Source organism: Schistocerca piceifrons, chromosome 1 (assembly GCF_021461385.2).
Source record: "Schistocerca piceifrons isolate TAMUIC-IGC-003096 chromosome 1, iqSchPice1.1, whole genome shotgun sequence".
In the NCBI taxonomy this organism is placed as follows: domain Eukaryota; kingdom Metazoa; phylum Arthropoda; class Insecta; order Orthoptera; family Acrididae; genus Schistocerca; species Schistocerca piceifrons.
In genome coordinates this window covers 753,478,340-753,503,574 of record NC_060138.1, presented here as the reverse complement: position 1 = coordinate 753,503,574, position 25,235 = coordinate 753,478,340, and the positions used below count along the sequence as shown (strand labels likewise).

General features: G+C 42.4%; 1 protein-coding gene across 1 annotated transcript; it reads right to left on the bottom strand.

The window, feature by feature from the left end:
• Positions 1-3,630: 3,630 nt before the first annotated feature.
• Positions 3,631-24,953, bottom strand: LOC124794903 (WAP four-disulfide core domain protein 2-like). Its single transcript, XM_047258607.1, has 2 exons — positions 24,715-24,953; positions 3,631-4,399 (listed from the first exon to the last, which is right to left on the bottom strand). Exons 1-2 carry the CDS (start codon positions 24,950-24,952, stop codon positions 4,230-4,232), a joined length of 408 nt encoding a protein of 135 aa, XP_047114563.1. The 5' UTR covers position 24,953; the 3' UTR covers positions 3,631-4,229.
• Between the last annotated feature and the right edge of the window lie 282 nt (positions 24,954-25,235).

Below are 25,235 nucleotides of genomic sequence, written 5' to 3'. Positions count from 1 at the left end.
AGGGACCTATGGATGGCGACGAAAGTGCGTGGATGTGGCACGCGACGATTGGACGTACAAACTTTGAGCAGCCAGAGCATTTCCATCCGCTCCCCGTAAGCATAGTTCATGTCTACCCTTTCCTTCCAAGAAATAGCTCCATTACCAGTCCGCTTCACACAGTACCAAACAAAAGTGTATCCTCGTTTGTCGACACACTGACGCAGGGCTAAATGGACTCTGTAGTGTGCACAGGTGTCGCCCTCTGTGCGACATCGTATCAAACTGGCATAAGCACTGCCAAACGGGACGCTTTCGTATCCCAACAAATGCTGTAAGGAACACCCTGGTTTTGTCCCGCCCGGAATACCTGCTACCACGTCGGCTCGGATGGCGAGCTGTGTGCCTACCTACCTGGCGGGGCGCGACGCTGGTAAATGACACCTACTGCCAAACACATGCTGGACATGAGTTGCTGTGCGAAAGTTGCTTGTTATGACCTATTCTACTACCTTCTCACTCTTTACATTCATTTCAGAAACAGCCTGCAGTAAGTGGACTATTAGTTTGGTGCATAAGTTCGTTGTATTTTTGTTTTGCATGTTGGTATTCCGTGTTGAACTGAGTTTATTTATCGATTTTTTCTTGTAGTTTACTGTTGCTATCTGGATTTACATATTGTCATTTTGTCATTTTGAGATAGTGAATGGAGCTGTGCACCCCAGAAAATGGAGTGCCGGGTGGATAAATCGGAACATTTCCGATATTTGAGTTCAACAGAGGGGTGACAACTAGAAACATTTTCACCGTCTATGGGGATAATGCCATTGGACAGAGCACGGCAAGAAAATGTATTTCTCGTTTTAATCAGGATTGTTTTGACATTAGCGATTCTGCATGTGCGGGAAGGCCTTATGGTTTGAAGAAGATCGTTTAAACGTATTAATCCGCAATGATCCACGTCAGAGTATTCGAGAACTGGCAGATGAGATGAACTGTCATCATTCCACCATCGTCGACATTTTGATGAATGAGGAAGATTCAAAAATCGGGTGCATGAGTATCGCATGCTTTAAGGCAAAATCACATAAATTAGCTGGTGGCCGTATGTGCATTTCAGTTCGCTCGTCATGAATTGGCTTCTGAACAACACCGACCATTCCTGTCCTGTATCGTTACCGGTGACGAGAAATAGGGGTCTTTATGCTAAAATACGGAAAAGAAAGGAATTTTCTTGACCCCAAACAAAGGAGCAACTCGTTGTACAAAAACCTGCACGCATCGAAAAAAGATAATGTTATGCATCTGGTGGAACAGTGACGGTTTGGTGTACTACGTATTGCTTCCCCGAGGTGTAACCATCACTGCTGACATTTATTGTCAACAACTGAGATGTCTTGCAGACGCAGTCCAAGAACAACGACCAGGATGACAGCTTGAAGAGATGCTACTCCGCGATAACGTCCGCCCGCTTTCTACTAGACTGACAAAAAACACTACAAAGGAGTTTGGCTGGGAAGTCTTTCCGACCTACCTTATTCACCTAACCTTACACTCTCAGTCTTTCACCTTTTCCGCTCTATATCGAAAAACCTTCAAGGAACTTAATTTCCGGATGAAAATGCTCTCCGAACATGGCTCGAGGAGATCTTTACCTCAAGACCACAGGACTTCTACAGTCGCAGAATCGAAAGTTACCCCAGCGGTGATAGGCTGTTGTAAGTAGTGAAAAAAAAAACTACCACTCCGTCTACAGGCCACAAGTGGCCCATCGGGACCATCCACCCGCTGTGTGATCCTCAGAGGAGGATGCGGATAGGAGGGGCGTGGGGTCAGTACACCGCTCTCCCGGTCGTGTAAGAAGTGAAGGAGAATGTATTATTGATGACTAAAGTCTCTGTTACGTGTATCTGTTGTGTTTATTAATCTTATGGAAAAACGCTACGAATTTACGCATCAACCCAATACTATACGTAAGCAACATCGTCACTTGAATTTATGTTTGTGTGTCTTTTTCTTGCTCTTAACGAACCAATATGTATTTGTCAGTATTTTCAGTTACATAGTACCTTTTCCAAAATGGTTAATTCTGTGGTCAAATATCCTGATTCTGTTGAGCTTCTTTTTAGTGATATAGCCCTATTTTGTTAATGGTACTACAAGCACTGAAAGCAAAAGAAAAAGTGGAAATAAGACAGAAAAGAGACCACTGTTTTTAAGGCAAAAAACGCATGCATTCTTTTCCATATTTAATATCTATGAAGAGAAAATTAGTCGTGCGGGTGAACCATTTTGTAAATTAAAAAGCATTTTGTGGCTGTTGACTAACACGTGGGTCTTCGAGTGTAGAACGATGTTATCGACCATTTTGCTCTTGTACGTCTATGATTACACACCAGAATTTAATATTTATTTGTGAAGAGTTATATATTAATTAATGATACATGAGTTTCTTTAAAATGGTGTTTACATTCATACACACAACTCAGATAACTTCCAAGGAAATTCCTCGTAAGAAAAAGAAGTTCCGTGTTGATATTTTTTTCTTCAAACAATTTCATCTGCAGTATAGCATATTCACATTCCATACATCAACAACTACCTACAAACAATTTGAGGAGGTAGAGTGCTATCCAGTGACTTGTAAAGTAAGGTGAAATATCATTACCAGAAGGCTATCGAAGTGAACATCAGACTGAGTCTTCTGAAACCAACATTTCTCGGAACCTAGAGATTCCGAATATATATATAAGAAACGAAAACTATGCCGTAACTGTGGTGGTCTATTCATACGAGTGACGAAATACATTCCAACAGAGTTCAGCATGCGCAGTCGTGCTACGAGGTACGTTATCTGTCGTCATACGAAGATAGGACTACAGTTTTTTCTTGCTTTTTTTCAGGTTTGTGCCTCTGCCCGTCTATGATTTTCAGAGAAGGTAACTGCAACGCTGAGTTTAATTCTATAATCTGATAGGGCCTAGGAATCAAATGGGAAAAATTATACCGACTGGCACACGTTTAAGTGTATCGCATGTCATATAAAGATTGATTATTTACCTGAAAATAGCAAACAACAGAGATGAAAAGGGAAGTCATGTCAGAGGAATTGCTGTGGCTGGTTTCTGAGACTTACCAAAGACTATATGAATAAATAAAATAGGACAATGAATAACAACTCGAAAATTTGTTCACAGATCAGTGGTTTAGTACGTGTGACCCTGTTCGTGACGATTTTATCTTGTGCTCTACTTACCTTTAAATTCTCTCAACCTCTTCTTTATAAAAGATCGTGGGGGCGAGGGTGGGGGGGGGGGGGGGGGGGGGGAGGGCGGGGAGGAGGGACGTAATCACATTTCAGGATGGGATTTTCCCAGACGTCCAGACGTAATCTTAGGACAGAAAGAGCGCCGAACCTCGAACGTTTGTGTTTGTAGCCTCGACACTTACCCACTGACACGTCACACGATACTGGACCACCAATCTGCGATCAAAATCATGAAAAGTTTGTCTACCTTTAAACATACGTCGATTTCTTATCCACAGAAGGAAGTGGGGACATCTCATGTAGTATGGAATGTTATCATGGAAAAAAATGGAAATGAAGTGCAAGCAAAGTGGGTCTTTTCAGCTACAGTAACAACAAAAGAATAAAAATTGATGCAATTTATTATACATACTCGATGACATATTCACAAGTAAAGATGCAATAAGCAAGTAACAAAGATTATTTGTCTTACATCTAACATATTTACAAAATTGTAGTGGTATTTTTTGTGTAATCTCTTTGTAAAGAAATACAGCGAAAAAAAACTTGTGCTCTCATAGTTGCACGAAATAAAAATGAGGACATTAAATAAGCTAGATGAAATGAGATGTGTCTATTCTAATCGACAGAGATAGGGGAAATATTTACAATTGTTTCGCTACCTAAGGACACAGTCTTAAATGGCTCGTGAAAAGACACGGCTATATTCAAATGAGACAGTCATCGATACATTTACTTGTTCTCAACAAAAGACAATGGAATAACTGTACAAAACTGTTTGAATGTGTGCTACTGACAAAACAAAATGAACCTGTATTACTTCATTTGAAGGCTCACGGCACCGTTGGAGGTAAGAACGTTGGACTTTGTTTCCTAAACTTTCTCATTTTGCAAAATGGGAATGAGTTCAGAAAGCCAAAAATGTAGGGAAACAAGGACGCGAATTGAGTTGTTGAGTGTGAGATGAGGCGAGGTGAGGCAGTCAGTAGTAGAGCAGCGGCTCCTCTGGGTAGGCGGGCGGCAGGCAGGCGAGGCCGCCGCAGGCAGAGCGGCAGCACTTGAGCGGCCCGCGGCAGTCGCCGTCCAGCGAGCAGCGGTTCGAGCACACCCACGGCTTGCGCGGCGGCGGGTCGGGGCACGTGCCCGCCTTCACTGCAACATAAGCGCACGTGTCACCTCGCTGCTCTCGGAAAACTGGGTGCGCTCGTCGAAATATTCAAAGTTGAACACCAACAAACAACACAAGCACCGTCTATTCAGCAGTGTACCGTCAATAAATTACGCTGAATGAAACGAAGAGTGTCACACCACGAAAATCTTGATGGAACGCTACCTAACTGCATAGTTTCTATGCCTGTGCTATATACGAATTAAAATCAGAAAGTAATGTACGTCACTTTTATCACTCAGCTGAAGACAATGCTACGAATGCGAAACGTTGCGTACGTATTATTTGACGTCTCCTGAGTGAGTGCGGCAAGTTTCCATTACTTCCGACAGATAGCGTAGCTCCAGGACAGTTTCAAAATGGCGTCTGTAGGTGATGTACGTTACAAGCAACATGCCGTCATTGAATTTCTCACTGCAGGGAAACAAACTGTGGGGAATATTCACAAACGCTTGTGCAAAGTCTATGGAGCATCTGCTGTCGACAGAAGTACAGTGGGCACGGAGGGTGAGGTCATCAGAATGCGATTCGGTGAAGCTCCACAGTTTGCAGCGGTTGGGGATACCATCAACCCTACAGCCCTGACCTCGCCCCCTCGGACCTCTACTTGTTTGGAGCATTAAAGGATGCCATTTGTGGAAGAAATTTTGAGGACGATGAGGAGGTGATTCACCCAGTGGAGCACTGGCTTCGCCACCAGGATAAGGATTGGTACCGACAGGGCATACACACCCTTTTTTTGCACTGGAGGAAGGCCATAGAACGGGATGGAGATTACGTGGAAAGTTAGGGTGTGTAGATAAGACACCATTCTTTCATGTGTGTAATTCTCATTATGTTCAATAAAGAACTGTTGAAGGAAAAAATGCGGTGCATTGTTTTCTGGGCAACCTTCCTACTTATACGAGTTTATCTACATTCCAATAGAAAAAAATTAAAATGACACATCATGAAGGAATTTCCGAATGATACAGATCCAATAAATCACACATATTCCCTGAAATTGTAATCATTTGTTTGTCTGTACGTGTACATAACATCTGCTGCATTCTATCCCATTCAGATAATTCCTTCGTGATATGTCTTTTTTTCTCTTAGTGTTTATCTACATGTTGTTGTTGTGGTCTTCATTCCGAACATTGATTTTATGCAGCTTCCCCTGCTACTGTATCCTTTGTAAGCCTCTTCATCTCAGAATAACTACTGCAACCTACATCCTTCTGAATCTACTTACTTTATGCATCTCTTGGTCTCTTTCTACGATTTTTTACTCCATCACTCCCACTGCCCCCCCCCCCCCCAATCCCCACACCACACACACATTTCCCTCCACTTCTAAACTGGTGATCTCTTGATATCTCAGAATGTGTCCTGTGATTTCCCTAGATCACTCCAGGCAAATGCCGGGATGGTTCCTTTGAAAGGGCACGGCCGATTTTCTTCCCCATCCTTCCCTAATCCGAGCTTGTGCTCTGTCTCTAATGACCTCGTTGGCGACAGGACGTTAAACAGTAATCTCCTCCAGAACGTGTCCTACCAACTAATCCCTTCTTTTAGTCAAGTTGTGACACAAATTTCTTGCCTCTCGGTTCTATTCAGTACCTTTCCATTAGTTATGTGATCTGCTCATCTAGTCTGAAACATTCTTCTGCACAATTTCAAAATCTCTGTTATCTTCCTGTCTAAACTATTTATTGTACACGTTCCACTTCCATACATGGATAAACTCCAGATAAATACCTTCAGAAAAGACTTCCTAACATTTAAATCTATATTCAGGGTTATCAAATTTCTCTTCATCAGGAAAGCTTTTCTTGCCATTGCCAGTTTACATTTTATCTCTTCTCTACTTTGGCCATCATCAGCTATTTTTGCCCGCCCAGCCAGGCACACAGTCTAACGCACTGCTTCCTGAGTGGGAAGGCGCGCCAGTCCACGGCACAAATCCGTCCAGCAGATTAGTGTCGAGGTCTGGTGTGTCGAGCAGCCTGTGGGTGGTTTTTAAGGCGGTTTTCCATTTCCTCAGAGAATGTGGGCTCGTTCCCCTTATTCCACCTCAGTTACACTATGTTGGCGATTGCTGCTGAACCGCACAATAATCCTGAGTTCGGTGTGGGATGGTGGTGGGGTGGGAGGACTGCTGTGGCCTGTCGTGGGGTTGTGAACCACTGAGGGCTATGGCGGGATGAAGCCTCTCCTCGTTTATAAGTCCGCAGTTTAATGCACAATACACACAATCATTTATTTTGCTGCCCAAATAACAAAAGTCGTCTACTACTTTTAGTGTCTCATTTCCAAATCTGATTTTCTCAGCATTGCCTGATTTAAGTCGACTGTATTCCATTATACTTGTTTTGCTTTTGTTGATGTTTATGATACATCCTCCTTTCAAGACACTGTCCATTCCATTCAACTGCTTTTCCACATACGTTGCTGTCTCTAACAGAATTACAATCTCATCGGCAAATCTCAAAGTTTTTATTATTTCTCCCTGAACTTAAATTCCTGCTCTAAATTTTTCTTTGGTTTCATTTATTGCTTGCCCAGTGTACAGATTGAATAACATCAGAGATAGGCTAGAGCCCTGTCTCACTGCATCTATCTACATATGTTACAGAAATGTATGCTTGCATCTCCCATCCTTTACGAGGCTAGTTCCCTTGTTGAATGCTGCTTGTTGATCACCTGTTGGCTAGCTAGTCTTATCACAACTTCACCAGAGCCCGGTTAGCTGCCATTTCTCGGAGTTCCTACAGGGTCCTCACGCCTATGAATTGGTCCCAGGGCACTCGAGTCCCCACACCACTTCGTCTCTGTAGGCTATAATCGACTTTGAGTCGCTAGCCTCCCGCGACTTGGGCGAGGGACTGGTCTTCTGAAAGGAAGAAGATGGGAAGTGTCAACTACTCGGGAAGTGTGATAAGAGGAAAACAGAAGAATTGAGAAAGAGATCATTGATTTAGGCACACAGGCAGAAGCATTCCTGCAAAGTGTTAGCAGCTTGGTTTGAGACAAGGCATCCCACAAAAAGGCAATGAAGTAATATATATAGAAGTTACCACAACCCAGGAGCAATCTATGCATCCGGAACATGAGTAATGAAGATGCAGGCAAAATAAATGTTCAAATGTGTGTGAAATCTTATGGGACTTAACTGCTAAGGTCATCAGTCCCTAAGCTTATACACTACTTAACCTAAATTATCCTAAGGACAAACACAAACACCCATGCCCGAGGGAGGACTCGAACCTCCGCCGGGACCAGCCGCACAGTCCACGACTGCAGTGCCCTAGACCGCTCGGAGATGTAGGCCCCCTAAGCAGATTGCAGGTATGTGTAACGAAGTTCCTGAGAAATAGGGTAGAAGTAACAAGGAGAGATAGGATCAGGAGTGAGAGGGTAAGGAAAACAGTGAAAGAGGAACCCTTGCAGAGTAGGTTAGAAACATCAAGGCGAAGATGGTATGGAAACTTAAAGAGGATAAAAAACAATAAGATTATCAAGAAGATACATGAAATGGAGATGCGAAGGAAACCATCAAGAGGAAGACCATGGGACTGCTGGCTGAAAGATATGGAGGAGTGTGCTGAAAAAAGAGGAGAAGACTAGACCAGAGAGAACACACAAAGCAGAAAGATGATTGGAAAACAGACCTAGATGGCAAGACTTACGTTCCAAACAGACCCAGTCTGAGACTGGAAACGGTTCAAGATGATGATGATAACGATTATGTATGCATGTCCCACATCTCTTCCTCAACGACTGGATCGGTTTCAACCAATCTAGTTATACGTATCACTTACTATCTGGAAAGGAGCGAATATGTGGCGCCATAGAAATATAAGTCGGGAACATTTGGAACCACCTCAGCCAAATTTGTTACATAAGTGACTCACTACTTGTGTTATTTGCAAAAAAAAAAAAAAAAAAAAAAAAAAAAAAAAAAAAAAGGAAAAGAAGGAACTGTGCAAGTAATATATCTCTACAACTCCTAAGGGTAGCAGTGAGATGCCGTGTCCTGAAAAAAAAATGTTAGATAAGAACCCATATTACTATCGAATCCATAGTTCTCGGCGTCGCTATGTAGCTGGTTTTTGCGATCTCACCGTCTGTGGTTGCTTTCTTCAAGAGCTGATGTGGATAACGATTATTTTCACGTGGGTCTTTCTGCTTGATATCCTTCGGAAAAATTCGACCACTATATTTTTAGAGGGCCTGGTGATGATGATTTTTAGCTAGTACAGTTGAAACTGGTTGCCAATAACTTAAGACTGAAATTACAGCTGACGGTAATGTTGGAAATTGTAATATTCCTACCAGCTGTGATCCTCTCCTCCTAACGAACACGCCGACACTTCTACTGTGGTGGTCAGATCGTCGTTAACGTGTCTGTATACTAGATGGAGAAAGAACACAGGAAGCAGTGATTCTCGAGAGCCATACAACTCCTGGAATCACGGTGTGGATATGTCAACAAGACTGATTTGTCATTTCACACCACAGACGCCTTGAGGAGTGTGTGGATCCCCGACCAACCTGCTCCGACTTCTGATTTGTCACCCATGGAACACGCCTGGGATGCATCGGAAAGACGTATGCATTTGAACCAGCCGCCGGCCAGCATCTTCATGAACTGCTGTGTATCAGGCATGGCTAGAAGTTCCTAATGTGATCTTCGCAGGTTTTTGCTTCCATGCCTCAACGAATGCAAGACTGTATTAGTGTCTGTGAGGGTCATACCTCATACTAACGTTAATGAAGGACATCAGCTTCGAGTAGAATTAAAATTTAATCATTTAATACCATTTACGTGGCGCCTCATGGTGCAACACCCCATTTCTGTCTGTGTATTAGAATTATAGACAGATGGTGTACTCGAGCCCCGTGTGTGGGCAAATATTAGTGTTGTACCGAGTTCATTCGGTTCAGAGATATCAAACAAAGCTGAAACGTGATAGAAAGGTGCCTGTTTGAAACTTCTTTGCAGATTAAAACAGTATGCAGGACAGAGAGCCGAACCCGAAACCTTGTCGTTCGGGGACCGTGGTCTTAAAAATTCAGCTAGCTATCTGAGTACGATTCCGGAGCTATCTTTACTTCTACCAGTGCCACCCTCCGACTGTGCAAACTGTAGAGAGGGGGGCTGGCAGAAGTAAAGCTATGCGAATGGATCATCATTCGTGCTCGAATAGCTCAGCCGGTACAGCAATTCGCGCGAAACGCAAAGTTTCTTCCATGAGTCCCGGTCTGCTCCACAATTTTAACCTGCCAGGCAGTTTCATAACAACGCGCACTTCGTTGTGAGAGAGTCATTCTGGAACTACAAATACGCATCGTCGACGTCAAAGGGCACAATATCAACTGGCATCTGAACTCGAAAGCCGCAGAGAGATGGGTGTCCAGGAAATGGGTTTGCTATAGAGAACCATTTTAGCCCGTACAGAATTCACTGCTACAACAGTGATGCGCAGTTATTTAGTGAATCTTGGAATGCATGGATCATTTTTATGACAAATCGTAATAAAGTCAAATGAGTTATTTTATATTCAAATAACAATATAAAGATATGAGTAGGTAATTCATATTCATCCCCATTATACATTACAATAACAGAAATTCTTCTACGGAAGAGAAGGAGGTTTCAAGGAGAAACTCCTTCAATTTGTATTCAAATTATACGTTGCTCTCAGTCAGATTCTTTACATTACTGGATAAGAAATCAAAATTTTTGGTTTCAGCATTGTACACCACTTTTTGTGATAAAGACAACCTTAATGTGGCGTAATGAATGGCATTTTCTTCTTCTGGTATTGTATTTATGCACATCATTGTTCTGTTGAATTGTAGTGTATTATTTACAACAAGATTCACGAGGGAGTAAGTATCTTGTGAAGCAGTCATGAAAACGCCTGACTCCTTAAACACATCTGTACGAGATGATCGTGGGAGAGCATCACGTACTATTCTTAAGCATGTTTTTGAGCAATGAAAACTTACTTTCTTAAAGATGAGTTTCGTAGAACATTATTCGGTATGAGATTATTCAGTCAAAATATGAAACATTTGTCAACTTTCTCATTTGCCTCACCCCAAGGTTTGCAGTGAATGTAAGTGCAAATGTGGCTGAACCCAGCTGTTATAGGAGTCCTAAAATGTGGCTTTCCCAGCTTAAATTCTCGTCTATATGGACGCCTAACAATTATGAAGTTTCTAATTTATTTATTTTTTCCTCACCATGTGTTGCACTTATCATAGGTACAGTACCTCCTGATTTACAAAACTGAATATGTTCAGTGTTTTTGAAATTGAGAGTCATAGCATTCGCTGAAAACTATTCAATGATCCTTTTAAGAACATTATTTATCTTTCTCCTTTCGCTATATTTATGATTGGATTGATTAGAATACTAGTGTCATCCACGAGAAGAACTACTTCCGCTTGTCGTATATTAAACGGAAGATCGCTTACATATGTGAGGAACAATAACGACCTAATATTACACTCTGGGGACCACATACGTGATTTATCGCCACTCAGGAGAGTGTCCCCTAATTAAATTTGGTTAATTATTAAGTGCAACTTTCTGCACCCGTTTGGATAGATTTGATATTATCGATTCGTTGGCCATACCATCCATTCAATAAACCTCCACTTATCTAGTAGAATTTTGTGATTCACGCAGTCAGATACTTTACATAAGTCGCAGAAAATATCAACCGCTGGTATTGTGCTCCTTAATGCTCATAAAATTCGGTGAGTGAACGTGCCAATGGGATTCTCAGTAGAGCAATTCTTTTGGAATCCAGAATGTGATTTACTGAGGATTTTACTGTTGCTCAGGTGCAATACTTTTCTACAATGCATCACTTTCTCTAAAATTTTGAAAAATGATGTCAATAGTGAAACAACTTGGTAGTTACTGACATTTCTCCAGTCAATTTTCTTTTCTGAAAAAATGGCTTCAGTTAGTACGCATTACATATTTCAGATAATACAGGACTCATTAAAGGAAAACAAATCTTTGTAACTCTGTTGGAAACACCATAAAATCCAGATGAATATACATATAGTTCCCTTAATTTTAGTAGGATAGGTTGATCATTCACAAGACTGAATTTTATGAGAGTTAATTTTTCAAGACAGTCCTGTGATTTTTCTCTTGAACTGTTCCTCCCTATATTTTCTACTACATTTAAGAAATGATTATTAAACATATCTGCTATCTTTGCTTGACCATTTGTAGGTCTTCCTCTTACTTTAATAGTGATGTTACCCTGTTCTGTGGCCTGTTGTCCTATCTTTCATTTCATTACACTCAATACAGCCTCAGTCTGTTGTCGGAATTACTGACTCTGACGTAGTTTACATGTTTCTTGGTTATCATAACTTCTCTTAGTAATTCTGTGTATTTTTTGTAATGAGCAACTATCGGATGATCTTTACTTGTTCTTGCCAACAGATACGTTTCCCTTTCCCTTTAACATGGCACTTCAATCCCTCTTGTGACCCATGGTTTTTTTTTTTTACATTACTGTTTAATATTCCTTATGACTAACTTATGTGGAATACTGTTTTCAAGTAATAACATGAACTTATCATTGATTAAATTAAATTAAGTAGTCCTGGGTTATCTCTTGTAAACAACTCTTAAAAATTATTCTAACTAATTGACACAGTATGTGTGTGTGTGTGTGTGTGTGTGTTCACGCACAGACTGCAATAGACGGTTGCAGTACTGACGTTGAGCAACAGTGCTTTACTTGGTCAGTACATGCGCTCCCGTTATTTTGTATTGTTTCAGTTTGAGTTTGTGCGCAGCTGTGTGAGCTGACACCAGACTGAAGTTCTAAATGGCGGGACGGTTTTAGGACACCTTCCTATCTCGTGAAAGTTGGGCTGAAACCGGCACGTCACCTGACTAATTTTTAGAACAGCAACGTATGCGGCGATCGGATCCTGCCATCGTGGTTTTGCCTCCCGCGCAACACCGGACACGTGAACATCTGTATGCTTCCGAATGCACTTTACTTTCCTTTCTGGTCGCCATGTAAACCTTGTGATGGATGTCGTAGAATAATTTTACAGACTATGACAAAATCATGAAACAAGAGCTAGGCTTAACTTAATTAAACAAAAAACTCAAAACATTATTATTTACCATGTGATGAAACTGTACAACAAATTATCCGGAACAAATAAAATAGACACCTGAAGCAACAAATTTAGAGGTAAGTTGGGTTGGGTTGTTTGGGGGAAGAGACCAAACAGCGAGGTCATCGGTCTCAACGGATTAGGGAAGGATGAGGAAAGAAGTCGGCCGTGCCCTTTCAAAGGAACCATCCCGGCATTTGCCTGGAGCGATTTAGGGAAATCACGGAAATCCTAAATCAGGATGGCCCGACGCGGGATTGAACCGTCGTCCTCCCGAATGCGAGTCCAGTGTGCTAACCACTGCGCCACCTCGCTCGATTTAGAAGTAAGATGAAACATTCAAGTAAGTAATATACTGTACAGTAGAGGAAAACTTAAATAACACTAAGCACCAGTTGGTAAAAATGTTCAAACTGATAAGCATTAAGAAACAAATATCTGTGTCCTTACACAATTTACTTCCCATATGCGTATGCTGGATAACCGAATGACTGAGATCTTAAGTGGAAAATGCTAATTTGAGTATCGTCATAGATATCAAGGTAAACTGTGTTGTACTGTAGGGTCGGTGCAACTAGAATGTGGAGGCACGAAGCTCTAAAGTAGTGTACATACCGTTTCATGACGTGATATGCGTGCAGATGCGAACATCCGATTGTGTTCACTGTCAGTGAGGTGTTGATAATGACGTCTTTGTCGCCTTAAAGGCATTTTTGACTAACATCAACTCACCAGGTCCAATGACAAAGGTGATCATCGCTCACGACCGTGTACACCGCGTATTTAAAGCAAACCTGATTTGCATCATCATATCGACATAACTAGCGCCACTCTTATTAGACAGGCGTGAAATATGAATAGACATCATCTTTCAGATGTAGAAACACGACTACTAACTTTCTTTTACGTCGCACAACTTCTTCTTGGTGTTGCAATTTTTTCTGTCAGTGTACATTCTCCTGCATTGCCCACTAGTGCCAGTGCAGGACCTAATATTCAACGACAAATTGTGAGTCGTAAGAAAGCATAAATCTACAAATAGTCCATCACTAAATAGCTACAGAGGTGCTAAAATGAGATGGTGATTAGTACGAGTGGTGTTTAAAAGTAGCTAACATCGCTAAAGTTCGGTAAGACCTCAGGGCCCGAAGAGGTCCCTTTTGCAGTTCTAATGAACTGCTAGTGAATTAGCTGCACTGTTGATCGTGCTTTACTACAGAGAAATATTCACACAGATTGGCAACGGATTAGATCACTCTAATCAACATAAAAATGCAGTACAACTGATGCGTCACTTTACTCACATCTGTTTGTAACAGAATTGTAGTACACATTTTGAGATCGAATACTATGAGTAACTGCAACAAAATACCTTTTTCCATGGCAGCTGGAAAGGAGATTCGAAGAGATCGATCATGCAAAACGGAACACGCGCTCTTCACGCAAAATATACCTAATGGTAGGATAGAGGAAATCAAACTCATTCGGTGTTTTTAAACCATCTGATGCCTTCAGATCGAGTCAACGAACGCCATCAAAAGAAAAGATTTACCTACGGGACATCTAAGCAGCTTCCCGACTGAATCGCGAGTTTCCTGACGGCGAGGACGTAGCATGTTATCCTCGAAGGAGAGTCATCTGCAGACTCTGACGTAATATCTTGTGTACTCTAGTGAAGGTGTTGTTTGACCTAAACAAAAATTAGTAGTCGTGTTTCTGCATCTGAAAGGTGATATCTATTCAGATTTCCCACCAGTCGCATAAGAGTCGCGATAGTATCACCACTATGAGGATTCAAATCAATAGGGCTACGAGAAACTGGATGTTCCCTCTGCGATATTGTAGAAAGACTTGATAGGAACGTAGCCACCGTACATGAATGCTGGCAGCGGTAATCACGAGAATGTACGGTCACAAGGAGACTGGGCTCGGGCCGGTCACTTGGCACTCCTAAAAGGGAAGACCACGGTGTTTGGCTTATGACTCTGGCGCATCGCTCTGCATCCGCAGCAGCAGTTTGAGCAGCAGCTGGCAACGTGGTGCCACATCTGTTACAGATCGGTTACTTGAAGGACCGCTCCTAGCCAGATGACCTGTAGCCTGCACTCCACTGACCCCGTCACCGAGCGAGGTGGCGCAGTGGTTAGCACACTGGACTCGCATTCGGGAGGACGACGGTTCAATCCCGTCTCCGGCCATCCTGATTTAGGTTTTCCGTGATTTCCCTAAATCGCTTCAGGCAAATGCCGGGATGGTTCCTTTGAAAGGGCACGGCCGATTTCCTTCCCCATCCTTTCCTCACCCGAGCTTGCGCTCCGTCTCTAATGACCTCGTTGTCGACGGGACGTTACACACTAATCTCCTCCTCCTCCCTCCACTGACCCCAAGCAGCCGCCATATGAGACTTGAGTAATGCCAAGCGGGAGATCACTGCAGGACAGGATGGAGGTTTATTGTGTATTCTGATGAAAGCTGGTTCTTCCTCTGTGTCAGTGATGGCCGTGTGCTGGTCAGAGGGAGGCTATTTGATGGCCTGCAACCAACCTGTCTGCATTCTAGGCACACTCGACCTGCACCTGGAGTTATGGTCTGGGTGCGATTTCGTATGACGTCAGGAGTACTCACGAGGTTGTCTCAAGCACCCTGACTACAAATTTGCACGTCACTCTGGTGACTCGACCTGTTGTGCTACCACTCATGAACTGCATTCCAGGGAGTGTTTTCCGAAGATATAAATCTCGCCGAAATACCGCTGTTGTAGCTCCAGCATGGTCTAAAGAGTGTCGACATGTTGCCTTGGTCCGCGCGATCATCAGATCTGTTTCCAATCGAGCACAGTATGGTACATCAGCGCTTGAGAACTCCAGCGTCATCCACAAACAGCATTGATTGTCCTGTACTGAGCAAAAGAGTGCAAGATGCATGGAATTCCATCCCTCAGAAACTGATATCCAGCACCTGTATAACACAATGCATACACGTCTGCATGCTTGTATTCAACATTACACCGGTTATTAATCTACCAGCATTTCATATTTGCAATGAACTATCTCGCTCTTACGTTAAACTGTGATTTTGCAGTGTTAATCACTGAAATGTGTTACCTACACTAATGTATTCCAGAAATTTCATTACTCTGTGTTGATTATTTTTTGGTGTTGCGATTTCTTCCCGTCTGTGTATTTCCACTGCTGTCCAAAGTAGACTTATGATGTATCCTTCTAGCTGAATAACCCACGCAGTGTATCCGTGAGTGTGTCGGCCGGCACAAGAGTAAGACGGCAAACAGTGAGTAGGCAGCCGCATCCTTCCCAGAAGGCAGCCGTGACACACGCCGGCATACAGCAGACGGCGGGGGCAGCCCACACGCTGGCTGTCTGGCCGGGAGGCGCTGACGTCAGCTGGCGGCCCTTTATAGCTGCTAATCCTGTTGCCGGATGACTTAACGCCAGTTCTGGTAGCGTACACGCAGAGAATCTACAGGCTGTCTCAGGAGGAATGGTCAATATTCAGGGATATGACAGGAACGACCAATCGAAGCAGAAAAGTCTATATATAAAACACGGCGACAAAGGACCCACTTGCAATGTCGGGAATATACCGCATACCATGTACTTGCGGAAAAATGTATGTTGGAATGACTGGACGATCAGTCAACACCAGGATCACAAAACATAAGCGGTAGTGCAGGTTGGGACAGGTGGAGAAATCGGCCGTGGCAGAGCACGCGCTGTGTGAGACGGACCGCATAGTAAATTCGCCAACACTGAAGTTCTTGCTGTAGGGAAGAGCTATCGCAGCCGCTTGTTCAGAAAAGGTATAGAAACGCACAAACATAATAATATCTTCAACAAGAAAGAAGAAAGCCTCAAGGTGAACGGATCCTGGATTCCCGTGCAGCGGAGAACGACCGATGCAGGCAGCAAAGGGAGAACCGCACTGGAAATGACTGACGTCGACGTTGGCGTGCCAGGTACATATAATCTGCGGCCGCGAGCTCGGCTCCAGTCCACCATCAGCAGCGGAAGGGGAAGCTTTGACAATGCCAGACACAAATAATTCGAGAATAATTAGGAATGCGGTCTGAGTGAGGATCATGAAATGTAGGCAACATACATTACATATGATAAGCTAATTTTTTCTGTCGATTTGATGCTGCACGTGAGATATGAGCCCACCTCAACACACCATTGGGTCAATAGTAACCAAAGCTACGAGTGAAATCGGTGGCGTAACACTGAAAGATGTGAGGTCGATTTCATCTACTTAGAAGGGAGTGACCGATGTTTGCAGGGATGCAATATTAATTCTTCTTACTGATAAAAGGAGAAAACTTATTAAAGCACCTAAGCATTTCTTCAGGATCAACATGATGAACGAATATTTGAGATTACAAAAGAAAACAACACCTGTGTGTTGAAGATGTGAAAACTAAGGCATTTACTAGACATCACATCCTCTTCGTTTCACTTATTTACAAATCTAAAGGAATTTTTGCTTGTAAAACATTTTTATCCAATGAAACTATGCATTGATATTCTACAGACATTTTAAGCTCTTCACGGCGTAAAATAAATACGGTTTTATTTTCTTGTTCTTACTATTTCCAAACAGCTGTTTTTATTGCTTCCCCCCTATAATTGCAATCGATTTCGAAATCAGAAGGCTTGCAATCGGTACAGGCAAAGCCCAAAGACATACCGAGTTAGCCGCAACCTGAAGAGCAGCAACAGAAACTAACATGCTAACTTAAATACATAAATTTTTATTTGTTCATTGCTTATTTTCGAGTTTTTCTTTGTAATTGTGATTCTGTTTATGGTTGTTGTTAAGTTATATGGAAAAATCAAAGTCTCAATTATTGGATTATTAGATCGTACACCGAGCAAACTGAAAAGGAAACGAAAGACAAATTTGGAAATGGGATTAAAATTAAGACAGAAGAGAAAACGCTTTAGGATTTGCCAATGACAGGGACGGCCAATGACTCGGAAGATCAGTTTAGCTGAATGGATCGTGTCTTGAAAAGAGCTATGAGACGAACGTCAACAAAAGTAAGACAAGAGTAATGGAATGTAGTCGAATAAAACCAGGCGATATTAAAAGAATTAGATTAAAAAAAGACACACGAAAATCAGTCAAGGAGTTTTGCTGTTTGGGCAGCAAAATACTTCTGACGATGACCAAAGTAGAGAGGATATAAAATGCAGAAGGGCAACAGAAAAGAAAGGTTTTAAGAAAAAGAGCAATTTTTTAGCATCGAGTATAGATTTAAGTGTTAGCAAGCCTTTTGTGAAGCTATTGGTCTGGAGTGTGGCCTTGTCTGAAGGTGAAACGTGAACGATAAACAGTTGATACAGTAAGAGACTGTAAGCTTTCGAAATGTGGTGCTACAGAAGAATGTTGAAGATTAAATCCGTAGATCGACTAACTAATGAAGAGGTTCTGAATCTAACGGGGGAAAAATAGATTTGTGGCACCACTTGATTGAAAGAAGGGATCATTTGATATAACACATTCTGAAGCATCAAAAGATCGTTAATTGGGTAATGGAGGCAAGTGCGTGGGGGGCGGGGGGGGGGGAGAGGGGGCGGGAGGGTGGTTGGAAGGGGTTAAAATCGTAGAGAGAGACCAAGGCTTGAATGCAGTTAGAAGGTTCAAATGCATGTAAGTTGCAACAGTGATGTAGAGATGAAGACTTCCACAGAATGGACCAGCGTGAAGAACTGTGTAAGACCAGTCTTTGGACTGAAGACGGCATAAACGACAACAGAGAACTTTCAGTATATTGAAGGTGTTATAGTACAGACAAAAATAAATAAATAAATCACATGGGTTCCTCTTCAGGTAAATGGTGCGGGAATCGATGTGCAGTACGCTCCCAAGTGTATCACGTGAGCATTAGGCAGCTCATTTATGATCTGCCTCGTGTTCACATTATGTACTTGCGGATGCACTGTACATGATCACATATTATGTACCTGAAGACGGAGCGGTTTGGATTCGAAATCGGTGATGGCCGAGCGGTTCTAGGCGCTTCAGTCCGGAACAGCGCGACTGCTACGGTCGCAGGTTCGAATCCTGCCTCGGGCATGGATGTGTGTGATGTCCTTATGTTAGTTAGGTTTAAGTAGTTCTAAGTTCTAGGGGACTGATGACCTCAGATGTTAAGTCCTATTGTGCTCAGAGCCATTTGAACGATTCGAAATCGATGGCACTTAAAATAGAAAACAATAAAAAGAGCTGTTTGGGTACAGAAACAAAACAGGGGTAAATAGAATTCAAAACACGGTTGTTCTTCTTGTTACAGAAGTTTATTAGCCCAGATCACACAAAAATACACAAAGATTACTAGTTTTCTATCAGATCTCAACAAGGACACAACATGAAAGTATGTTATACACGTCTTCTGTATTTTATTTGTAATTATTATGCGATGTTCGCACAGCTGTTCTTTTATTCTATGATGAGAGACAGTGCTATGGAATGTCATCTCTATAAGTGGTGTCCAGTTAATGTGAACAGTGGACGAAATGGATTGGCCCTGCAGAAACTTTTCCTATACAAATGACCTGAACATGACGGTTTAATTTCGATGAAACTAGTAATCTCTGTATTTTTTGTGTGAACTGGGCGAATAAACTTCTGTAATATGAACAACGGCCGCGTTTAGAGTCTGACGTCGCCTTCAATGGTATTGACAGTGTCAGGTAACTACCATCAACAGCAGTCGTTTTACGCCGTGAAAGGTTTAGCAGCTCATGTTTCGAGTTACATCCCTAAAGAAGATGTAAGTTTCAGAATCGTGAACTCACTAACTGTAAAATACTCACTAACAATGCGCAATGAATTAAAAAGGGGTCCGCATCGAAAAAATTGCGCAGTCTCAACAAATTCTTTCACTGATAGGACGATAAATTTTAATCTTTCCCTAACACATCGAAATAATTAGGTTTTTCAGTTCTTTTCGGCTGGTCCCGGCGGAGGTTCGAGTCCTCCCTCGGAGATGGATGTGTGTGTTTGTCCTTAGGATAATTTAGGTTAAGTAGTGTGTAAGCTTAGGGAGTGATGACCTGAGCAGTTAAGTCCCATAAGATTTCACACACATTTGAACACTTTTTTTCAGTACTTTTGGAGCATACGACTGTGGGGAAGAAAAACATGAACTGCGATAAAAAGTGTAAGGTTCTGAAATACAATGCTAAAGAAGATATTTGAAAATTAAGAGGATATATAAGTAAGAAACGGAGAACTTTATGCTAGTCTCACCGACCTTAACAAAAGATGAGAGAAGTTACTTCGACATCCGCTAGCACCCAGTAATAGTGAGCTCGAAATAAGAGGCACAGGATAACTAAAAATTGTTAGGGTACTCAGATAGTAGAATATTTACATCAGCTTACTGAGGACATTGTTTTCTAGTTAGTCATACGTATGATCAGGAATCCACAGAACGCTCCGTGAGACTCTACATCAGTGGAAATTAGAGGAAGACCTGGGTGCATCAGGATCACAGACGACTCTTCTGACACAATGCAACAACAGACTTTGAATTACATATTACTGTAGGGATCGGGTATTTGAAAAGTATCGAATTACCTATTTGAGTTGCTGGTAAAATACTTTACTTATTCAACCAGTTTCAAACGTCTGAGCATTGTCAGGTTCATAACAGTATTCACAGCATCATGCTAGGGGAAGTATAAAATCATTCTCGCTAGGTGATAAAACCACGAGCAATACACTGTTATCATATCGTAATATAAATTATGTCGTTAATTTATAAAAACTGTGTTAGTGAGTGTATTCATTCATTTTAAAACTATAGTCGGCTTTAACGCTGTGAAGAGTTTCACACCACACAGAGCTGACTGAACAGCTGACCACTGTGTACTGGTAGAACCAAACAGGGATCAGCTGCTCAGTCGCCTCTGGGTGGTGTGAATCTGTTCGCAGCGTTAAAGCTGACTATAGTTTTAAACTGAATGCATGCACTCACTAGCACAGTTTTTAAAATTAACGACATAATTCATATTACTATATGATAACAGTGTATTATTCATAGTTTTATCGCCTGACGATAACGACTTTATATTTCAGCTAACTGATGCTATGAATAGTTTTATGAACCTGATGATAGCAGACGACTGAAACCGATGTATAAATGATGTATGTTACCAGCAGCTCAAGGTGGTAGTATGACATTTTTTTTTTAAATTTATAAGAGCTGTGGGGCAACACTTCCTCAAAATTGGGTATTTGTCGGAGAGATTTCGCAGGATGTCTCCACACTCTTCGTTATTGAGGTTATTGATAACCGGACACGTTGGAAAACCACAAAATCCGATCTTCAAATTTTCAGGTCTAGTAAAATATTTGATAAAGACCATTGAAGTCTAAATCATACTGAACGCATCAATTGTAAGACAATCTTGTCAGTTACTGAAGACGACTCGGATGTAAATGGTTGGTTGGTTGGTTTTGGGGGAAGGAGACCAGACAGCGAGATCATCGGTCTCATCGGATTAGGGAAGGAGGGGGAAGGAAGTCGGCCGTGCCCTTTGAAAGGAACCATCCCGGCATTTGTCTAGAGCGATTGAGGGAAATCACGGAAAACCTAAATCAGGATGGCCGGACGCGGGATTGAACCGTCGTCCTCCCGAATGCGAGTCCAGTGTCTAACCGGATGTAAATGTCACAGAACGATCCCTTTCAAGGCTATGGAGCTATATTTACATGGCGGTGCTGCTGTCTAGAAGTCGTTAGATGAAGAAGTGAGAGACACCGCACAGAGAGATGCAAACAATGCCGTGTTTGGCCTGTGGAGCACAACAAGGTTTCATGCGACAGAGGTTAAAAGTACGCAGTATAGCACCAAAGAAGTTAATCCAGTTTTTAAAAACTGATATATTGCCAATTGGAAGTATGCGACCTTCGTATATGTTTGTGTAGTAACTTATTTAGTCGAGATCGCTTTAATAATAAAAATATTCACATTACCAGTTTCGACAGGTAGATGCCATCTTCAGATGTGCTTAATTTACTGAAAAGCTTCATACAGATAACTGTGAACGAATATGATTAAGCACTTCGAACATGTGACAATATGATGGGCAGCTTATCTTTCATAGGACCTGCAGCGTAGGGTATGTCAGCAACTGACATATTTATACGGAGTGTCCAAAACTCGCTGCTGTGAGATATTAGTTTTTATTTCTTTTCCTTTCATTACAGATTCGTCTCGACAGAATTTCCATTATCGAGTGACCGGCGGTACAATGTGGGTGACTGTTTTTATTATACATATTTATGTTATAGTAGAAAATTGTGCATGGATTGCTACTTACGTATGTGTTATCCAGAAGGACTGACACGCATATAACACCGCAGGCAACTACATTTTGACTGTCGTTCAATAATTGGTGACTTAAAGTGGTAATTAATTTGTAATTTGTTGCGATGATAATTTGACAGTTTTGCAGCTGCGATGTCGTATGTTTACAAAGTATAAGCACTGTTACACAGATGTCATATGCATTATTTGGTTACACGTGTATCTATGATTGCTGTATGTTCGTAATAGTCTGTGTCTATAGTGATCGCAGCTGCTATTTTATAGGTGTTTATTAGATGGGCGCTTTTTATTTGACGCGTATGCTTTTGTTAACTTCTGTTTTCGACAACTTTTTGAATTCATTCTCATTCTGACTCTCTCACATATGTTTTCAGGGTATGTATATGAGCAACGCTAGTAACGTTTTATTGTGCCGTGAGCCATATTTGGCTCTGCACAGCGGTTTAAATTTTTTGTTTTTCTTTTTCGAGATTTTCAATGAAATGTTTTAAATAGTATTGATGATTAAGATCCGTCGGTTCGATCAGTATGCCTTGTGTTTGGTTTGTTATGTGTATATAAATTTCAAGTTCTTCTTTTCTTAAGGATGTATAGAACGACCGTCAAAACACAGTTGAAAATTCCAAGCAACCATGTACCTGGCATTCATTGATTTTCAAAAGGCCTTCGATTCCGTGAAACATAAAGTGCTCTGGCAGGTGTTGCGGAAGTATGGCATACTACAGAAGATCTTAAACATCATAAAATATCTATATGATGGCTACAAATGTTGCATACTGCACAAGGGAAATACGACAGAGCCCATAAAAGTAAAGACTGGAATCCGGCGGGGTTGCATTTTATCTCCAACACTTTTTCTACTTGTTCTAAACTCAGTTATGAGAAGAGTCACAGCAGGCAGGAGACGAGGAATCCAGTGGGGGATCCATGAACGTCTGGAGGATTTGGATTTTCCGACGACATAGTTTTATTAGCTCAAAGGCTGACTGATATGCAAGCGAAATTAAACTTGCTGAAAGAAGAAGCAGAGACTGCTGGCCTCAAGATAAATACAGGCAAAACAAAGGAAATGAGAGTAAATTAGGGGAACATGAAGGTGCCACTGTTAATAGGTGAGCAGCGGGTGGAGACTGTCAACTCATTCCTGAATCTGGGTAGTATAGTGACGGAAGATGGTGGAGCTGGAGATGACGTGAAAAAACCGCATTAAAAAGGCAAATGCTGCCTTCATACAATTGTATCCAATATGGAAAAATAGAAATATCTCGTACAAAACAAAAATCCGTATTTTTAATACAAATGTGAAGGCTGTCCTGTACGCCAGTGAAAGCTGGAAAATGGATAAAAAGATAACATCCCAGTCACAAAGCTGCATAAATAGATGTCTTCGACGCATCATGAATATCTGGTGGCCAGAAAAAAATATGTAATGAGGAGCTCTGGCGAATAACAAACCAGATACCTATAGAAGAAATGGTTCAAATGGCTCTGAGCACTATGAGACTTAATTTCTGAGGTCATCAGTCCCCTAGAACTTAGAACTACTTAAACCTGACTAACGTAAGGACATCACACACCTCCATGCCCGAGGCAGGATTCGAACCTGCGACGGTAGCGGTCCCCCGGTTCCAGACTGTAGCGCCTAGACCCGCTCGTCCACCACGGTCGGCGCCCTATAGAAGACCAGATACGAGAGAGAAAGTGGGGTTGGTTGGGGTACACCTTGGGAAAACCGGATGGAGCCATCGAGAAAAAAGCATTGCAATGGGATCCCCAGGGAACAAGGAAGACAGGAAGACCAAGGGGCACATGGAAGAGGACAGTAGAAGGGGAAGCAAAAAGAGTTGGCAAGACTTGGGAGAATTGAGGCAAATGGCCAAAGACGGATGGTGAGTTGTGGATGCCCTATGACCCCATAGGGCCAAAGGAATTAAGTCAAGTAAGTCAAATGACTTCGTGGTGTCCAAAATGCTTAACTATATTTCAAATGGTTGAAATGGCTCTGAGCACTATGGGACTTAACTTCTGAGGTCATCAGTGCCCTAGAACTTAGAACTACTTAAACCTAACTAACCGAAGGACATGACACACATCCATGCCCAAGGCAGGATTCGAACCTGCGACCGTAGCAACTATATTTGTTTTTGAGCAACTGTATGAAGCCGTTTAGTGGATTTAACTCGTCTGAAGGAGGCAACTAGTTGGCAAAACCAGTTATGTGAATATTACTTAATTTTATCCATTGTTTTTCAGTGTTTCGTCCGCGACTGTTTTACTTTCGTAAAATGAAGAACAAACCGCCTTCAGTCACAAGTTGCGTTTATTTACTGCACTATGCATTTGGAGCCCTGGAGGCTCATCTTCAGGTGCTTTTTAGTGATTGACATCAGGTTTTTTAGTTGTTTGCCTGTTGATATTACATTATTGTGTTACAGCATTGTATATTGTAGATATAAGTGTAACAGCGTTAATAATAGTTGGTTTCATATTATTAACGCTGTTAAACTTATATCTTCAATATACCATGTTGTAACACAAAAATGTAATATCAAAATGCAAACTTTTGTAAATCACTGAAAAGCACCTGAAGTCCTCCAGGACTCGAAATGCATAGTGCAGTAAATAAACGCAACTTGTGACTGAAGGCGGTTTGTTCTTCATTTTACGAATGTGAATATTTTTGTTCTATAAGCGATCCCAATAAATTATCGTCAAGCCAGTGGAAGCGTTACATCTACAATTGGCGTTATTCCATTGGTGAAAGAGCGAGGAGAGGCGAGCGCGGGTACTTACTGACGAGCGGCGCCCTGGAGCGCGTGACGGGCTGCGAGCAGACGGCGCCGCCGCAGGTGGTGGCGCAGCACTTGAGCTGGCCGGGGCAGTGGCCGTCGTAGGCGCAGGTGCGCTCGCACACCAGCTGCGGCAGCGCGGGCGAGCACGCGCCCGGCTTCTCGTAGGCGCCGGCGGCCAGGGGCGCCAGCAGCAGCGGCAGCAGCGGCAGCAGTGCCAGGGGCACGCGGGACGGCGACATGGCGGAGACAGAACGCCGCCGCCCGCCGCCGCCCCTTAATACCTGCGCCGCTTCCGCCGTCGGCCCCGCGTGCCTCTCCTTCCACACCGCGCTTGCTTCATCCAGTGCCCCCTCCCCAGCGGGCTCGATCGTCTCGCTGCAGTCGCTTCCAGCGAACTCCTCCCTACTTTTTTTCGACGGAGACGCTGCCGTCGGCATTCCCGACACGCCGGTGTGCAATCACTTTCCGACTCGCCCTATTAGGAAACGAGCCACGGAATTCAGTACACTCGCGTCTTACTCT